The sequence below is a fragment of the Phyllostomus discolor genome, chromosome 1 (genome assembly GCF_004126475.2).
Source record: "Phyllostomus discolor isolate MPI-MPIP mPhyDis1 chromosome 1, mPhyDis1.pri.v3, whole genome shotgun sequence".
Classification (NCBI taxonomy): Eukaryota; Metazoa; Chordata; class Mammalia; order Chiroptera; family Phyllostomidae; genus Phyllostomus; species Phyllostomus discolor.
Window position 1 is genome coordinate 123736125 of NC_040903.2, and position 18418 is coordinate 123754542.

At 38.5% G+C, this 18418-nt stretch overlaps 2 protein-coding genes across 2 annotated transcripts in view; one reads left to right on the forward strand and one right to left on the reverse strand.

Moving 5' to 3' along the window:
* FANCM (FA complementation group M) overlaps positions 1–881 on the reverse strand; it is a 66526-nt gene extending 65645 nt beyond the window's left edge. Inside the window, 1 exon segment of the mRNA XM_036028806.1 lies at positions 244–881. Coding sequence (XP_035884699.1) covers positions 244–760 — 517 coding nt within the window. The 5' untranslated portion in view covers positions 761–881.
* Positions 882–3822: 2941 nt separating this feature from the next.
* FKBP3 (FKBP prolyl isomerase 3) lies at positions 3823–18402 on the forward strand. Its single transcript, XM_028508223.2, has 7 exons — positions 3823–3977; positions 7122–7217; positions 8057–8164; positions 13716–13862; positions 14975–15034; positions 16784–16878; positions 18056–18402. The coding sequence occupies exons 1-7, from the start codon at positions 3870–3872 to the stop codon at positions 18111–18113; spliced, it is 672 nt and encodes a 223-aa protein (XP_028364024.1). The 5' UTR covers positions 3823–3869; the 3' UTR covers positions 18114–18402.
* The last annotated feature ends 16 nt before the right edge of the window (positions 18403–18418 follow it).

Below are 18418 nucleotides of genomic sequence, written 5' to 3' on the forward strand. Positions count from 1 at the left end.
TTAGCTGGTGGAGGCTCTTGCTTTCAATTTGTAAAAAGGTGAAACATCTGTGAAGCACAAATCTAAATGCAATGAAAGGTATGCCTGCAGATGATGCTTTAGGGGAGAAGATGCAAAACGAAGATATGATCTGAGGACTATTCCACATGGGTCAGGAATTTCTTTGGCTCAATTCCCAACAGAATGTGTCCTTTGTCCTACCCAGCTCTTTAATTTCAAATTAGCCCACTCTTTCGGAAATACCTGTCATTTCGGCCATGTGGGACTGCGGGATACCCATCACTCGGTAGCAAGCCTCAATCTGCTGTGTCACCAAAGGTTTCGTGGGGGCCATGAAGACTACCTTGCCAGACGGGAACCAGCGGTAGAAATTGTACATGACCACGGCGGCAATAAAGGTCTTTCCCAACCCGGTGGGCAGACACACCAGCGTGTTGCAGAACAGAGCGGCCCGGGAGATGTGCAGCTGGTAGTCCCGCACTGGGCAATTAGTAGGATAAATCCATAGGGCGCCCGCTGAGGTGCAGAACCCGCCATTCTCTAGATTCAGTTGCCGCTCTGCTTCGTACACAGCAACCAGGAACACGTCGTCGTCCGACTCCGGCGGTGCGTCTGCAGCCTCTGCGGCGGCAGAAAAACACGCCCCGGGGCTGCCAGGGCTGTGAGGTCGCTCAGTTCTAGAGCTGCAAACCGGAGCCCCAGAGGATCGGAAGAGGCTTGCGCCCCATGTCTGGAAAAGCGTTCTTTGCCGTCCGCTCATTAAGCCTACGACCACCAAGGGCTTCTCTCAGACGGCAGCAGCTGCTGCAGCTGAACTGCCACCCATTCGATCTCCATCTGTTACCTCCGCAAAGAACAGTGGAACCAGAGGGCGGGACTGAAGTCAGTTTAGCCACTTGAAAATGCCGCCACCGAGTTTACGTTAGGAATATGATTGGCTGGCTTTCCGGAAACCCTCCCCTGCCCTCCAGAAGAGGCAGGCGCATTGTTTTGGAGTTACTCTAAATTTGGTCCCCTATTCAGATTTTTATAGACTCTAAATTTGAGTTCCTTTTCCAATGACTACATGTCAGGGCGTCATTGCTAAAGTCAAAACGCTTAAAATAATAAAAGTAAGTAATCTTGAGATCCCCAGAACAACAGATACCCATATTTTTGTGAACTTAACGTTGTTGATCATCTAATGTGCTTTATTATTTGTTGGTTGTGTTTTTAAATGGGAAGATTAGGTAAAACACGAAATTGTTTAGATTGAATTAAATAGCTTATTTTTCTGTCCAGGCTGAGAAAACAAAATGTCAGTTCTCTTTTTTACATCATTAGGAGGGCAACCCATTATCTTAATATTTTCATTATGAAAAGGGAACTAAACGGTTTGGTCCTGATATTCATTGAAATACTCTAAAGAAAAAGGCATTCTGGTCGTCCTTTACATTGGTGTGGTATTGATGAGGGGCTCGAAAGTTGGAAATTTTTACTTTAATTAATAGCTAATAAGGTTAGAAATCAATGCATGTAAAAGCTGTTGTTCCAGGAACTGAAGTTATGACCCACCCTGACTGCAGGAGACCGTAAACAGTTCCACCTTTGTGCCTCAGGAGGACTGCAAGCCATCAAGATAGCATCTGAGACACTGTATTCGAGTGAGACGACCACCTCCCAGGACCCAGCTAAAGACCACCGACCACACTGAGAATGCTGCAGTTTATTTTCAATCCAATTAACTTTCCCCTGAATTTCAAACTCCTTACCTACACTTTGTTCTCCTTATAAAAAGGATCATTTTAAAATGGAATTCATGATGGTCTGTTATGGATGGTTCAGTATGTCTACTCTAGCAATAGCTTTCTTTTAATTTTTTTTTAAATGAGAATTTAAGTTATGTGAGCCAAACGGATGACATGCCAGAAAGCAAGATCTCAAATTCTGCAGAAAATGACAGTTTTGTGGTTTCTTTTTACATATTTGGAGTCAAGGAGGGAACACAAGAAAGATTACATGAAGGTGGGACAAAGCAAAGTACATGTTAACTAGATTACATGCTCCCTTTGCTGGAGGCTGTAAAAACAGCACCAGCATGTTAGACAGGTAGAATTGAGTCAGGATGGTAAGAGGCTAGACATTCCTTGGCAAGTAGAGTAGGGAAACTGAGACAGATAAGTGAACAAAATAGCTAAGCAGTTTATAGCCACATACAGAAGGTCATCTCCGTAGAGGTAACGTCTAGAATTCAGTTGTATATCAGCTCCAGGCCCAGAAAAGCAGAAAAACCAGGTGGGCAATGCCAGGACCAGCTGCAATGACTAAAGACCCCTGCCCTGTCATAGACCAATCAGTGGAGACCATAACTCTAAAAGAGCACACCTGGAAAACTAATAAATACTCTGCTGAAATCCTCCCTTGAGACCTCCTTAAGATCCCCACCCACAAGAGAGACATAAAAGCCTAAAGACAAAGGACCTAGTGAGCGCGTCCTCTCCCTCCCTCTCTCCCTCTCTCTCTCTCTCTCTCTCTCTCTCTCTCTCTCTCGCTCGCATTCCAATTCCTTTTCTCTCTTCTTCCTTCTCTTCATCCTCCACAGGATCCTATTTCCTAAACTCTAAAGGATCCCATGAGACTTGCAACCAGGGGAGAAATGGGCAGTGGCACCTCATTTTTCTCTGACTTCCCAGTGAGTTAAGGAAGCCCAGCCTAAGTCTCTATCGTGGCTTCTTCTACACTAGGCCCTTTGTCTCACTGACCCCAGTTTCAACAAATACATCCTCATAGTCATCTGGACTCATGTTGTGAAATCTTTCCTTTATGAAGCCAAGAACCCACATGCTACCAGGTGGTCCTAAGAAGACCTGCTCAATCTCAGGCCTCCTATTTGGTAAGTCAGATGGACTCTATTCAGCAACCTCATACTTGAGTTCTGGCTAAGAAAGAATTCAGAACCAAGACTCAAAATACAAAACGAAAGTTATTTAGAAAGTCACAGAGGGAAGAAGTGAGCTGTAGAAGAAATTGGGCTCAGGAAAAAAGTAGAGAGGCAAAGGAAGGGGCCCTTGGAGCTCAGGAGAGAGAAAGGTAAAGATAATGCCCCCAGATGGACAGAGCAGGGGAAAAGAAAAGGCAAGGGCAGCTCCCCAGAGTGAGAGTGCTCTAGCAATAGCTTTCTATATCAGACTGTTCCACTCCAAATCAAGGCCTTAATCTCTGTAAATCTGTTTTCTTGTATTTTGAGGGAAAGTACACACATATTATGAGGTGTTTTGAACATTAATAACATCACCCTCATTACCAAGTTGTTTTATTTGGTCAAGTTCTAAATTTGCTTTTAGACAAAGTGTTTCTCTTGTGTTTATATTTTTAGGGGGAAGGGGACAGGTTGTATTTTAGTTTCATTTGTGTTAGTCTCAGAAGGGAGATGGTTGGATATGGGTTGTTCCAATGGACAAGGACTGAGTCAATTTAGGAGGTGAATATTAGGCTACAACTAGATAAAATGAGATTAGATGACTGAACTCTTGTTTTGTTTATACAGGTTATAGACTTTAAAGGCATAACAGCCATAGGTAAAAAACAAATGTGTGTAATCAGTGGTAAATATAACTACAATTACAAGGGTTCCAATTAAGAGGTGATGACAGCTTGCAGTCAGTCTAGGGCCAATCAGGCAAGGGCCAACATTAAGTTTTCACTCAGCCTTAACAAAGAAGCCCTCAAAGCACAGCCTCCCCGTCACTCAAAGGACAGGCCCCAATCCCGAGGGGTAGCGCTATGACCCCGCCCCCTTCAGCTCCGCGCTGGGGCCACCCACGCCCCGGGGGCGGGGCGATGCTAAACCGAGGCGGGCTGGCTCAGTAAAGCAGCGCCAGCGGGGGAAGATGGCGGCAGCCGTTCCACAGCGGGCCTGGACCGTGGAGCAGCTGCGTAGCGAGCAGCTACCCAAGAAGGACATTATCAAGTTTCTACAGGACCACGGTTCAGATTCGGTACCAGAGGCGGCGGGGCGGCCGGGCTGGTGCGGCCAAGGGACGCCTCATCCCCCCGTAGCTGTCCGTACATTCTGTATTCCTCGGATCCCCCGCCCTCGTTGTCCCGCTGCCGGTGGCCTGGAAGGCCGGAGAGGCCTCGCGTGCGCTCGGAGCCACGCTCCCGCCCCTCGGGCTGGCCCTACTTGGGCGAGTGGAGCAGCTTTACTGCTTGCGCTCGCAGAATTAGAAACACATTGGGATCCTTGAATGAGGATGGAGGCCATGAAATAAAGGAACCCTGGAGATACTGGCAGCTGAGGCGAAGGGTTGGGGGGTGTTGCAGGGGGTAGGGGTGGAGCGGGTGAGGACTGGGGTGCGGGCTGTTAGGGAAATGGGAAAGGATATGATTTCTGTGGGAGAGATGTGTGCACGCCCTGCCTTTCTCATCAATTCTAATACTGAACACAAATGCGTGTGATTTGTTTAAATCCATAGATTTCGATTTTAACGTTTTAAAAATATGAACCCTTTAAATGACCTTTTTCACTTTTATATTGGGGAGTTACATGAGCAATTCATGTACAGCTGTCTCTCATTATTATAAACCAAGAAATATATTAGGCATTCTTTATAGTACGCCCTGTATTTTTCAGCAGTCTCCATCTTAACTATCCGTCTGTTGTCACGTTATTTTTGTGAGATGTTTTTCCTTCTGAAATTAAGATCATTCATACCTCTTAAGTTGTTGAACGATTGTACAATTTGTTATGCCCGAGGCATCGCCCACTACCAGAAATAGAAGCAGCAGTCTGCATCTTGTTCTCTACGGTTTAGTTTAGGTTCTAAACTAGCATTTAGAAATAATGTTTCTGGGTTCCTTTAAGAAGATTGTAGTTTTTCACTTTGAGGGGTCTTGAAGGGGAGATACAATTATTCTCCAACTTCCATCTCCACGCTCCTGAATAAGCATGTCGACATCAGCAAACAATTACATATCTATAGCAAGAACTATGCTCAGTGTATGGGAAGACAAGGATGGAACTGGAAAGACCATGCTTCTGGGATACCATTTTAGTGGAATTGTTTTAAGCCAATTCATACTTTAATTAAACATTAGAGTAGTCATTTATTAACATGTCAATACTCCATCGAATTCTTATGAAACAAATCATCCCAATGTGGAATCTAATGTAAAACTGACCAATTTCAAGAAAGGTAGAGTATCAAAATACTTTTTTTTAAGTCACCACTTTTAAGATTTTATTTATTTTTAGAGAGAGGGGAAGGAAAGGAAAAAGAGGGAGAGAAATGTCGATGTGCCAGAGACAGATTGGTTGCCTCTCGCACGCCCCCAACTGGGGACCTGCCCCACAATCCAGGCATGTGCCTTGTCTGGGAATCAACCAGCTACCCTTTGGTTCGCAGGCCAGCACTCAATCCACTGAGCCACACCAGCCAGGGCCCAAAATATTTTTACATTTTTTTTTTTAGACTTTATTTATTTATTTTTAGGGAGGGAAGGGAGGGGGAGAGAGAGAGAGAGAGAGAAACATCAATGTGCGGTTGCTGGGGGTTATGGCCTGCAACCCAGGAATGTACCCTGGCTGGGAATCGAACCTGGGACACTTTGGTTCCCAGCCCGCGCTCAATCCACTGAGCTACGCCAGCCAGGACTTATTTTTACATTTTTAAGTGCATATTCTCCAGTGTTCATTCACATACTTAAACCTAATATATTTGGCAATCACCAGTTTATTGCTCTTAAGATGTCAAGGCGATGTTTATATTTTGGATATTTATCTGGAATCGTGCTAAAGAAATCACAAGAGGGCTAAAGTAGCTTATTCTTTTAAATCAAAATAGCCTTTTGGTATCAGCCTTTATCATTTAGAAGTGGTAGAGAAAAAGGAGAGAAGAAATACAATAGTGTTAAAATTTCTAATTGTTTTATCAAAAGGTTAAATAAGATAACTGAGAAAGTAAGAAAATGAGGGATCAAGCAAGGACCATAGGCAAAAAAAGAAGTATAATAAAATTATTAAAATCCCTGTTACATGATTTTGGCTTGAAGTTATTTTGATGAATTGATATTCCAATAGTATTTTGGTTTCTATCTGCCAACTTAGTCTTATGTTTGAGAGAAAGGTAATTCTGTTGTGCATTATCCTTATAACCACTTTCTGATGCACATGCTGTTACTAATCTTCCGCTATGAGAAAGAAACTGAGTCTGGAGGAAAATTTAGTCCCTTGTCTGAAATCAGCTAGGATTTTTAACCCAGATGGTCTAAACTACCATATTGTTCGGACTATAAGACCCCCCGCCTCAATTTGGGAGAAATAATGGTTGTTAATGCTGCTGTTGAGTTCTGTTTATATTTACACGTTGGTGAAATATGTTATGTCATTAAATACTTTACCACATTTTTTGCTTCAAAATGTTTTTCCCTATTTTCCTCTAGAACATAGGTGTGTCTTATGGTCTGAAAAATACAGGTAACTCCACAGCCCATAAACTTAACCACTGTATATCCAGCATTCTGTAACAGTGCTTCTCAGTCTACCAGGAATGGGTTACAGATATTTCAAGATAGCTGTGCCCAATATTGCTGGAGGCTCCCATTATGCCAGGAGCAGCTTCACCCAGTTACCAAAGTGTGCTTGCTGTATAAATGTGTTTTTCTGTGAGTTCCATGATGGAAAAAGAGTTAGTACACACCAGTGTGACCCCTACAAAATAAATATTACAGTTCCACTCTCACAATTCTTGTATGTACCCAATGGGGTTTTTCAGTCTTCTTTAAACCTTTTTAAAAACTTTATTTATTTTTAGAGGAGGAGGGAGGGAATGAGAGAAACATCAATGTGTGGCTGCCTCTCGTGTGTTTCCTAGTGGGGACCTGGCCCACAACGCAGGCATGTGCCCTGACTGGGAATTGAACCAGCGACCCTTTGGTTCCCAGGCTGGCACTCAATCCACTGACCCACACCATCCAGGGCCTTAAACCTTTTTTTTGTTGTTGTTATGAAGTAGGATATAAAAGTATTTCATTTTTTTCTGTCATTGATAGTGTTATTGAAAACAATTACATAAAAGATCATTTTGTAATTTTATACCCTCATATGAGAAACTGTTTCGACTAACCAGCTTTTTTCTTGGTAGTTTCTTGCAGAACATAAGTTATTAGGAAATATTAAAAATGTGGCCAAGACAGCTAACAAGGACCATTTGGTTACAGCCTATAACCACCTTTTGAAAGTAAGGTGAGTATTGTTATATATTATTGCCAGAATATCACATTTTGGATATTCCCAAAAATAAGTTTGAATGCACTTATTTGCAGAATATGTTGCAAGTTTTTACACCTGCAGTTGTTCATAACTGTAACCATAAATGCTGGCAGTCAAATCTATTGAGGCTTGTATGCAGTTTAGCAGGATGTTTTGATATTTTGAAAGGGACCAGATTTTTAAAATAATTCTCTAGTTAGTTTAAGACAACAAATTCTTAAGGGTACTGAATAATTATAAATTTGAAGTAAGTTCCATTTCTTATTTTTTTTAGAGGGGAAGGGAGGGAGAGGGAGAGAAACATTAATGCTATAAACATTGACTGACTCTTGTACATGCCCCATCCGGGGACTGAACCCACAACCTGGGTATATTCCTTGACCTGGAATCAAACTGGTGACCTTTCACCTTGCAGGACAATGCCCAACCAACTGAGCCACATGAGTTAGGGCAGTTCCACTTCATTAATGAGCTTGAAGTCTTTGTTACACTTATGCTGAGCCTTTAGATAAATTTTAAGAAATTCTCCAGTATGTGTTCTCTATGAAATGACCACCTTCCACAAAAAAGAATCTTTATTAAAGAGTTATTTGAACAGTATTCATATTCAGGTTTGTTTCAGAATTTATATTGTGAGATGGTTATAATTTGGTGATTAAAATGCTTAACATAAGATGCTTCCTTTGTTCTTATGAAGTTCCTATTGATGCAGATAAATGTCCATGTATTTGAAAGGCTAAATTTATCTATAGGTCTCTCCTAGCTTTTAGCCTCAATATGAAAAACATTAAAATATTTCCCTTACAGCGTTTCAAGGGTACTGAAAGTATAAGTAAAGTGTCCGAGCAAGTGAAAAATGTGAAGCTTAATGAAGATAAACCCAAGGAAACCAAGTCTGAAGAGACTCTGGATGAGGTTTGTATATAGTATTTTCTTATTTGGCTCTCATGAGAATATGAGAAAAGTATGTGATTTATAGCGCTGATTCTCATAGTGATAGGTAGGTGAGTGTGGTCACTTAACAGTGAGCTAAATGCTAATTGGAATATATCTCCCTTAGGTGTAACGGAATCAGAAAAAAAGGCCTAAAGGGGGTTAGGGAAGCCTAAGAACCAGTGCTTTACCATTATGAAGCCTTTTGGGAGATAACTCTAGCTTTGTATTTTATATTGCCTCTGTGTGTTGTCAGAATTTATGAGCTGTCAAAGCTATTTTAAGGTCCTGCTTCTATAGCCAAGTTGGACTGAGTGAAAGAAACTTCATTTTGATTATTTTTAGCTTTTTCAAATGTGCATGGTGTCCTTGGCAATAGGAATAGTCCAGGCCTGGCTGCAGGGTGTGGGTTCATCTTCTCATCTTTCCCAAATGTTTGAAGAACCAGATAAAATCATTTCTGCAAATGAACAGCCTTTGTACAGTTAAGGACAGCTCTTAGAACTGCCTCCATAGAGCTTAGCTGATTACAATCTTGACACTTCTGATAATATCTCAACTAAGCTCACTCATTCCCAGCAGCCTTAGTATCAGTGATAATAATCTAATAATAGTAGTAGTTGTAAAGAGATACAACCTATTGATAAGAGGTAACATTTGGGTATTAGTGGAAAGAAGTATAAATGTTTTATGACTAAAGCTAGTTAATTTGCATGATCTCTTCCTATTGATTGAAAAGTACGTATTAATGTTTATAGGTATGCACACACAAAAAGCAATTTTGAGGTTTACCACAACTATATTATTTGATAAATGTTATACTAGGCAAATATTGAGCAGCTAGTAAGGTAAATAGAGGTTTAATAATTACTAAAAGGGTTGCAAAAGCAATACAGTCTACCTTTCAGAACATTAGAAAATAAGGGTGGTATGAGGCAGCAGATAGTATGCATATCATCAAGAAGTTAAGAAAAAGAGAGTTACAAATAAAAGTAAAAGGCTATAAAGGCTGGAGACATCCTAGAGAGATCTTGTGAGGGTCCTAAACTATATCCTTTTATTTCATTTAACTGGCCAGCCTGAGCCCAATTATGTGCTTTCATTGTCTTCCTAACACCTGGATTCCATAGCCTCTTGGCCAATACTTTGCTGATTCCTGCTATCTGCTCCCTCTGTTCATGCCTTGGAAGTGCAGAGCAGGCACTATGAAGAAAAATAATCATGATAGGTGTAATGGGGTTGGTATAAAGTTATGCTTAATATCAGCCAAGCATGTTTTCTAATTTCAGTGCTACTTGGCAACCTTTACAGTATCCTTCACTCAATTCCTTGTCACAAATTATTAGAAATTGTTGAGGAAAGTTTGTTAAGTATGAATGAATACTGGACAAGAGAGAAAGTACAAGGGTGGGCAAAAGTAGGTTTACAGCTCTAATAAAATAATAACACAAGAATAAACTTTGTTTTGTGTACTCAAAATTGTAAAGCTACTTTTGCCCACCCCTGTAAAAGTTGGGGGAGGAACTCACACTCAACAGTTGGAAATGACTGTGAAAGTATTCAAGCAGAAAACTGCAAGATTCATCCTTTAGAACTCCTTCACATTTAATCACCAAATTCTGTTGATTCTGTATATATGTATCTCAAACCATGCATTTTTTGTTATCCTCACTTTTAGCACCCCAGTGTAGACCTGACTACTGCCTTTTCCTCACTTCCACTGTTGATTCCCTATCTGGTTCCTCACACTGGATACAGTGATCTGTTTAAAATGCAAATCCAAAATTCTATTAACTTCTTTCTTAGGTTTTTTTAAAAAAAATCCTCACCAGAGAATGTTTATTAGATTTTAGAGGAAGGCAGGGGAAACCATAGATCTATTGCTTCCTTTACAAACCCTGATGGGGGATCAGTCCCTCAACTAGGCATACTAGGTATGTACCCTGACTGGGAATCAAACCTGCAATCTTTTGGTGTATAGGACGACACTCCAACTAACCCAGGCACCCAGTCAGGGTATCTTGGAAACTCTTATTGGCTGCTCAGTGACTTGAGGATGAAATCCCAGATTCTTAACATATACTACTTGTCTTCCAGCCTCATCTCATACCATTCTCTTCATTCCTTCCTTGCAGACTATACTATTTTCTTGCTCTGGTCTTCCAGCCTCATCTCATTCCATTCTCTTCATTCCTTCCATACTATTTTCTTGCCCTGGAAATGCTATTCTCTGTTGTAAACCTTCCCTCATCACCTGAATAACCTCTTTTCTTTCAGGATACAGTTCAAATATTCTTTCAAAGTAACTTCTACCGCCTCTAGCCTCTACTGGGTTGTCACTGTGTCATTCCTATCATAGCATCCTGTGCTTCCTCTACATAACATGTAATTATACACGTCCATCTACATTTTCTGATAGGAGGGCCAAGACCAAGTCTGCTAACTCACCCACATATCTCTAGTATCTAACACAGAGAACATGCTCAAATATTTCTTGAATTAATAACAATTATGTACTGTAGTCTCATTTTCATTGGCTATGATGTAATCCATTTCATTGCAATTGAATGATTATTCTCAATGTCTCTTTATCTCTGGGTCTAGAAGTACCTAGGTCAGACCCAATCTTGGGAATATAATTCTTTCCATCACTTTGGACTAAGAAATTGCTGCAAAGCCAGGAAGTTACCTAAAAGGTGGGTTCAAGCATATAACTCTCCAGGAAGGCCAGCCTTGGAACTGATGTGACTTCTTACTATGAACCAACCAGATCCTTGCAATTAAGGATCTGTGTTTTCCAAACGTAATTACATTAGACTCCTTTTCTTCTAACGATGTTAATGCCAAGGAATGAATGATCCATAAAGGACACTTTGTGAAACACTGAAATGGAGGCTACCAGTGGGCAGACTGGCACGTTCACCATTAAGAATGAACCAAAACCACCAATTTAATGTGTGTTTCAGTTGTTATTCAAGGACCTCCTTTAATGTAGATAATACAATATGCCATGCTACCTGAGACAACAAATAGGGAAAAATGGAATGACAGTATTTAAATGTGGTTATTGTTCATTCTATTGTTCATGCTAATTATGTATTCACATAATTATATGTAATTTATTGAAGATATTCTCAAATATATGTAGTCATTCTTATTTTGTAGCTTCTAAATTTTTAATTTAAAATTATTTTCAAGTTTGGGACCATAACGTTACTAGATTTTTGTCACATTACTATATATTTTTAAACCATTTGTTTTTTCTGATACAAAAATAACATGCTATTTTTAAATACAAAACAGAATGATAGAATAACTTAACACCTAGAAATGAACATATTTAACATTCAGAATGTTCTTTAATATATATGCATATATTTTTAAAGTTACAATTTTACTGTAGTTAGAACTTTGTTGCTTTTTCATATAATGTAAGAATTTTCCCATATTATTAAAAACAATACTATATTACTATAAAATGTGTGGTTATTTTGCCATTATAACAGTGTACTGGGTAGTTACATAAATTATTTTTTCCTAAGTTTCATATTACTTCTTGAGCATATCTGTAACACTTTGAACATCTTCCAAACTGCAATTCCAAAAGAATTGCACCATCACACTGCTACCACTAGATACCTGACCATTTATAGTACCATAACACAAGCTTGCAGTGAGTGTGTTGCAGTGGGAGTGGGAAGTTAATGTCTACTTTTATAATGTACATTGTATTCAAGCTATAGATGTGATTTACTTTTGATCTGGGGTGGCAGCCTAGCTGTACTTCATAGTGCTAATTCTTACTCTAGAGTGGACAGGGCTCGTTACCCTATCCAGGCCCTTACTTTTTATATAAAAGATATGGGAAAGACTGTCAGACTGCTGTTAAATTAAATGAATTGACATAAGAAAATGACTTGTAGTAAAAGGGTAAAGAGCATGGGCTGTATGCCCAAGCTGACTGGTTTCCAATTCTGTTCAGCCACCTAGGAGTGACTTTGCAAATTACTTAACCATTTTGTCCTTTTTTCCTTATCCATGAAATAGGAATAACAGTACCTGCCTCAAGCAGAAGTGAAAATTAAAAATCAATTGATTACAAACTACTCACAGGGATGTAAAATACAGCATAGGAAATATAGTCAATGATACTGTAGTAACTATGTGTGGTGCCAGGTGGGTACTTGAAATATCAGGGAGATCATTTTGTAAATGAGTGGTTGTCTATATACTTTGGTCTGCACCTGAAACTGATATACTGAATGTAACTGTAATTAAAAAAACTAAATATTTTTAAAAGGGGGAAAAATAAAGTGATCACAAAGAAGTTAGTTTATGTAAGGTATTTGGAATAGTGCCTGACACATAACGGTGTTCAATAGATATTAACTGGTAAGATCAGTAGAGGTTAATTATCATTGTCACTGTTTCTTAAGCTGTTTTGGTATGGTGTCTAGTCAAAAGAATAGGGCCTTTGGATTCAGACAAATCCAAGTCCGTATTCATTCTCTACTACTCATTAGCTCTGTTGCATAAATTCCCTGAACCTAAGTGTCTTCCTCATCTGCAAAAATGCAAGTGACACCTTCTTCAGAGGAGGATCGTTAGGATTCAGTGGAATGTTATTTAAGTGACTGGTAAACATAGGTGCTTAATATCTCTTACTTTCTTTCCCAATATTAAATGTTTTACACTATTAAATGTCTATATATTATCCTGCTTTGTTCTAGGAAATATGCCTGTTATGGTGCTGTCTATAGATCATTCCATTTATTGTGTGAACTTCAAGTTGAAGAACAAATGCATCATTACTGTATTTATTCTCATTAGGTATAATAAAAATATTTGGTAATGTCAATTATTGGTGCTAAAAACCATTCACATCTTTGAGAAAATTTCACAATGCTTTATTTAATGCCTTATGATTTTTTAGGAATAAAATAGTAAATATTTGAACCTTGGGAAATAATTGATTTCATTTTATAGTTTGTTGAATAATTAACAGAATCTTGCAAAAGGACATTTTCAAAGAAGGTAGAAGTTTTTGTAAATTAAATTATAAACATCATTACTCAAAGAGCAAGGCTGACAGCTCTGCAGAGGGGGAATGGCAGGATGGAGCAAAAAGAAAAAGGACTCATAGACATGAACAATAGTGTGATCATGGGAGGAAGGGATGGATAGAGGTGGCAGATAGTGTAAGGGGGATAAATTATAATGGAAAAAAATACAATTAAAAATGCATCTGTGATGCTTCCTGCTCCTCCAGCCCCAATCTGTCACCTAAGCCCCCATTTCCTTCCAATAAAGCCATTTCTGCTCATAAATATATATATATTAGTTACTAGTATTCTCACTACAGACTTGAAATGAGATAATGACCTTTTTTAACTTGGCATGAGCTAAAGGCAAAATATTACTGCATCTGTGAAACTCCATGACCAGACTTAGATCACATGGCTGTATTAAGTATTCCCTTGTTGTCCTTCTAAAAGGAGGACATGAGTTAGAACTCTGTTTTCTCTCTCTTTAGGGTCCACCAAAATATACAAAATCTGTTCTTAAAAAGGGGGACAAAACTAACTTCCCCAAAAAGGGAGATGTTGTTCACTGCTGGTATACAGGAACACTACAGGACGGGACTGTTTTTGATACTAATATCAAACAAGTAAGTCTAAATGTTAATTATTTCTCTCTGGATTCAAGGCATTACAAAACACAAGGTCCAGCACAAATACACCCCTTTTTTATTATAAAAATCATAAACATGTAATTCTGTAATATAACAGTATTATACTCAAGCATACCATGATATTGTAGGTGAAATATTCAAATTAAAACTATAAATTATTACACCCATATTAGCACCCTACCAACACACTCAAGCAGGCGTCACTTTGGCCAGAACCCTGTATTTGTAGATGAAATGGTTCACAGTACCTTTTTCTCAGCTATCACTTTTTTCCAGAAGTCTATTGCATCTGTGATTTACCTTGGAGGAGGTCTTCACTTCACTGCTTATTGGCTGTATAAGTAAAAGACCTCTTGGCCATTGAAGAGCAAAAAATAGCCCTGGCTGGTGTAGCTCAGTGGATTGAGCATAGGCTGTGAACCAAAGGGTTGCCAGTTCAATTCCTAGTCAGGGGCACATGCCTGGGTTGTGGGCCATATCCCCAGTAGGGGCGTGCAAGAGGCAACCATACATTGATTGCATTGATGTTTCTCTTCCCTGTCTGTTCTCCTTCCCTTCCCCTCTCTCTAAAAATAATAAAATCTTTTTTTTTTTTTTAAGATTTTATTTATTTATTTATTTTTAGAGAGGGAAGGGAGGCAGAAAGAGAGAGAGAGGGAGAGAGACATCAATGTGCGGTTGCTGGGGGTCATGGCCTGCAACCCAGGCATGTGCCCCGACTGGGAACCAAACCCGCAACACCTCGGCTTGCAGCCCATGCTCAATTCCACTGAGCTAACGCCAGCCAGGGCGAAAATCTTTTTAAAAGGGCAAAAAAATTAGTCTAAACTTGGTTAATAATGCTCCCCAAAGTAAAGACTTTAGTTTGTTAATGTAAAAGGCAGGACACATACTATTTTAGTGGTTGGTGTAAATATAGGTCCTTACCCTTTCCCTTTTAGACCCTTTTTTGCATTCAGAATGTTCTTAATTACCTAACTTTCTGAATTTTTTCAAATGCATAGTATGATACTTCTGAAATCAAGTGAAAAGACTTAAATCTGTTTTTTCATTGGAACTTCATCATTAATTATAAGGAAAATCTGTTTTACAGGTTCAAGAAGAAGAAAAACGCCAAGCCTTTAAGCTTTAAGGTTGGAATAGGCAAAGTTATCAGAGGTGTAAGTAAAAAAGTAGTACTGTATCGTTAGATAGATTCTGGCACTGATCCTTGTTGGCATGGTGCCAAAAGACTTAAGATTGGGGATATCCTGGAACAGCCTTTGGAGTCTGACAAATTGGCTCATCATCATCACTAACTGTTCTGGCACAAGTTAGTAAGATCTTCTGGGTCTCGCGTTTCCCCATCTATAGAATACGTATTTTGAACCACTCACAGTGTAGTTCAAAGACTATATTAAACTCAGTTTAACCATAGTAAAATAGCACTCAAATATTTCCCTCTAGCCTAACCCCTTTGTTACTTTTTCTGCTTCTTAAAGTAGTTCTTAGAATGCTTGGCTTTTTAAGTTTATCTTTTAACGTTCTTGTAAGATGTGCCTTGGCCAGGTGGTTCAGTTGGTTGGAACTTCAGCCTGTACAATAAAAGGTTGCGGGTTTGATCCCTGGTCAGGGCACTTATGGGAGGCAACCAATCAGTATTCCTCTACCTTAAAAAAAAAAAAAAGAGATTCTTGTAAGGTGTTACTCGGCTGGTTGTACCACTTAACAACATGATCAAGAAAAGTAAGATACCTGTTCCACCAAAGTACTAATAAAAGCAAGAGTGTTCTGTAGCCCTCACTCTCACTACCTAGGCCAAATACCAGAAAACCTTTCAACAGCCTTTACCTATGAGAGATACAGAAGGAAACTTTAGGTGAAAAAGGGAAGTTAGGCTTCCGATATACCAGACCATTACAGTGTACAAGAGGTAAAATATTAGAGCTAGCTATCAGCTTCAATGAATCGGTTTATTATTATGTTATGGCCCACTTACTGTTTGTTTGAATTGTCTTCACTTAGGACATCAACATTAATAACTGAAACACATTTTTAAATGTTAGTTACGAGAATCCTTGGTATGTTATTCTTTTGTACTAAGACCTAAAATATGGTTTGTAATTTCCAGAGCCCAAAATACAATTTGAACCTTAAGGTTTAATTTGAAATTAACCTTACTGCTACCTGATTACACTAAGTTGATGGCAAATACTTGTCAAGTTGAACTATTTTTCTATTATAACTAAATTTGCTTACAGGTGTATTTCTTTTAGTTAACCATATTCCTAATTTCCAGTATGTCCCAAAATTATCCTTTGAACTTTGTGACTTAAATTCCAAGAGAGTATGTATTAGTCACATATTCTATATCCTTTCATTGTGTTTTACCTATTTTTGGTCAATGGCTTTAAGATCCAAGCTTGGACAAAATGTAGGGGCAGCCCAGAAACCTCCATCATTTCTTTGAGTAGTTTTATCTTCTCCAGATTTTTTAATGCTCTAGCATATAGTAGCATATAGTTTGTTTTAGCACCAACATGACTCAACTAAGATAGTTTTACAGTGAGTACTTGTTAGTTTTTCCCTATAAAATAAATTCAGAAGTTTTCCCCATGATATAAAAGTGGAGCAAAAAGTTTTATGATAATGCCAATTAAACTAGTTTCCATAATGTTTCCACATTACAGTTTACACAAATACTCTCTTTCATATTATGTCATTGAGGTGTTACACTGAAAAATTACTGTTTTGAGATATCCTTTTCTCATTGAAATAAAGGACAGTGATTTGAGGACTCACCCAAGGATATTACCCTAGGACATAATGAATCCAGCAACATTTTTTTTTTTGTATAGACTCTTGCTGTCTTCTGGTTTTGCATGTATTTTTGAGAATCATTAATTCTGACTTGATATTGTTGCTTATAGTGGGATGAAGCACTCTTGACTATGAGTAAAGGAGAAAAGGCTCGACTGGAGATTGAACCAGAATGGGCTTATGGAAAGAAAGGACAGCCTGATTGCCAAGTATCCTTTTTACTTTGTAATTAAAGAAAGGAAAAAAAAACCAAAACGAAAGATCACCTAAAGATATAAAAGATGTTTAGGTTAACCTCAGTGTCAAGAATCCTGTTCAAATCAGTATTCCTGATATTTAGATGCTTTTGTGTCAGCACCTCCAATATAGACAATAGTTAATATTTTCTGTGATTCAAGCTTGAGCTGGAATCTGCCCTGTCATTCATTGCTCTTAATTTTCAAGACTTAAACTGTGAGGTTTAAGTTTTCCTCTTTGGAAGGCACTTATTAATATTTGATGGGTTTACTTGAAGGAGTTAAGAGATGCCCAATACAGACAACTACAGCAAATTAACCATGGGATACAGATATGGCTCATGGTAATTTTTGTTATAGTATACTTTAGGAAATTAAAAATGGGATTACCAATTGGGAATTACCAGTTGTGAAATGAAGGTGATCAGGGTCCAACATACTATAAATATTTGTGATTAGTACTAATAACTTTTTTTCTGATAGGCCAGGCTCATGAACTTTTTTTTTTTTTTTTAAGCAGAAAAATCCAAGAGCTGTGTGGCAGAGTAGTCTTTTCTATTGTTGGTTCCATTCCCATTGGATTAGTTGAACCAGTTAGAGTAAGTTTAAAAAAATTTTTTTGTAAATACTCTCTACTCTTACAATTCAAAAGTACTGGGAATGTATCTCTTTTAACCCTATCAAAATAAGATGGCCAGCTGCAACTCCCTCTCTCCTGTGAAGCATCTTAAGATCAATCAGATAAAAGTCACACTCGCCTGTAAGTCAGCATCTTAAAATTCACAGCAAATATCAAGTACCACCTGATAGGAACTTTGATTTAATATATACCAGCTATATTGGTATCTTTTTTTGAATACTAACATAACAGTCTTCATTAAATTGGTGGCTAATTTTGGGAGTAGTAGTTAAACATCCACTTAAGGAAGATCCTAGTACAAGCTAAACTTAGCATAGTCAAGCCTATAATCTCCATATGCAAAGATACCTCTGTTTGGAACCACTATGTATTCACCTCTGAGCCACAATGCCCATATTTTTCGAGTTCATCGGCCAATATTCAGTCTAAATAATTTTAATTTAGACTAAAGTTGTTGGAAGTGAGGAGAGAAGCAACTTTTATCAAATTTACCTTGACAACTTCAACAGGATTCCACCAAATGCAAAACTCATTTTTGAAGTGGAATTAGTGGATATTGATTGAAAAACAATGCTTCAGATCTAAAGATGTCAGCAATGGCCTTGAAGAAACTTACGTAATTAATTACAGTTGGTTACTATTGTAAGGGTAGAGTCAACTGGAAAATTCAAGGAGTTGTATTAGAACTCATTTACTTTCTCCCCAAACTTTTAAGAAATGTAATCCATTATAAATCCCTTAAGTTTAAAATATTTTACTACAGCTTGTGTAAAATACTGGTTAAGGAGAACTCATTTTCCTTTTACCTCATCTTGTAGGTAAAAGGCTCAATAAAAATTTACCCATACTTTGATTTGTTTGCTGTTAAC

Coding starts and splice junctions, on each gene's coding strand:
- FKBP3 (XM_028508223.2), top strand. CDS start 3,870: ATGGCGGCAGCCGTTCCACAGCGGGCCTGGACCGTGGAGCAGCTGCGT. Junction 8,165..13,715: donor CTGAAGAGACTCTGGATGAG/GTTTGTATATAG, acceptor CTCTCTCTTTAG/GGTCCACCAAAATATACAAA. Junction 16,879..18,055: donor AAGAAAGGACAGCCTGATTG/CCAAGTATCCTT, acceptor TGACAACTTCAA/CAGGATTCCACCAAATGCAA.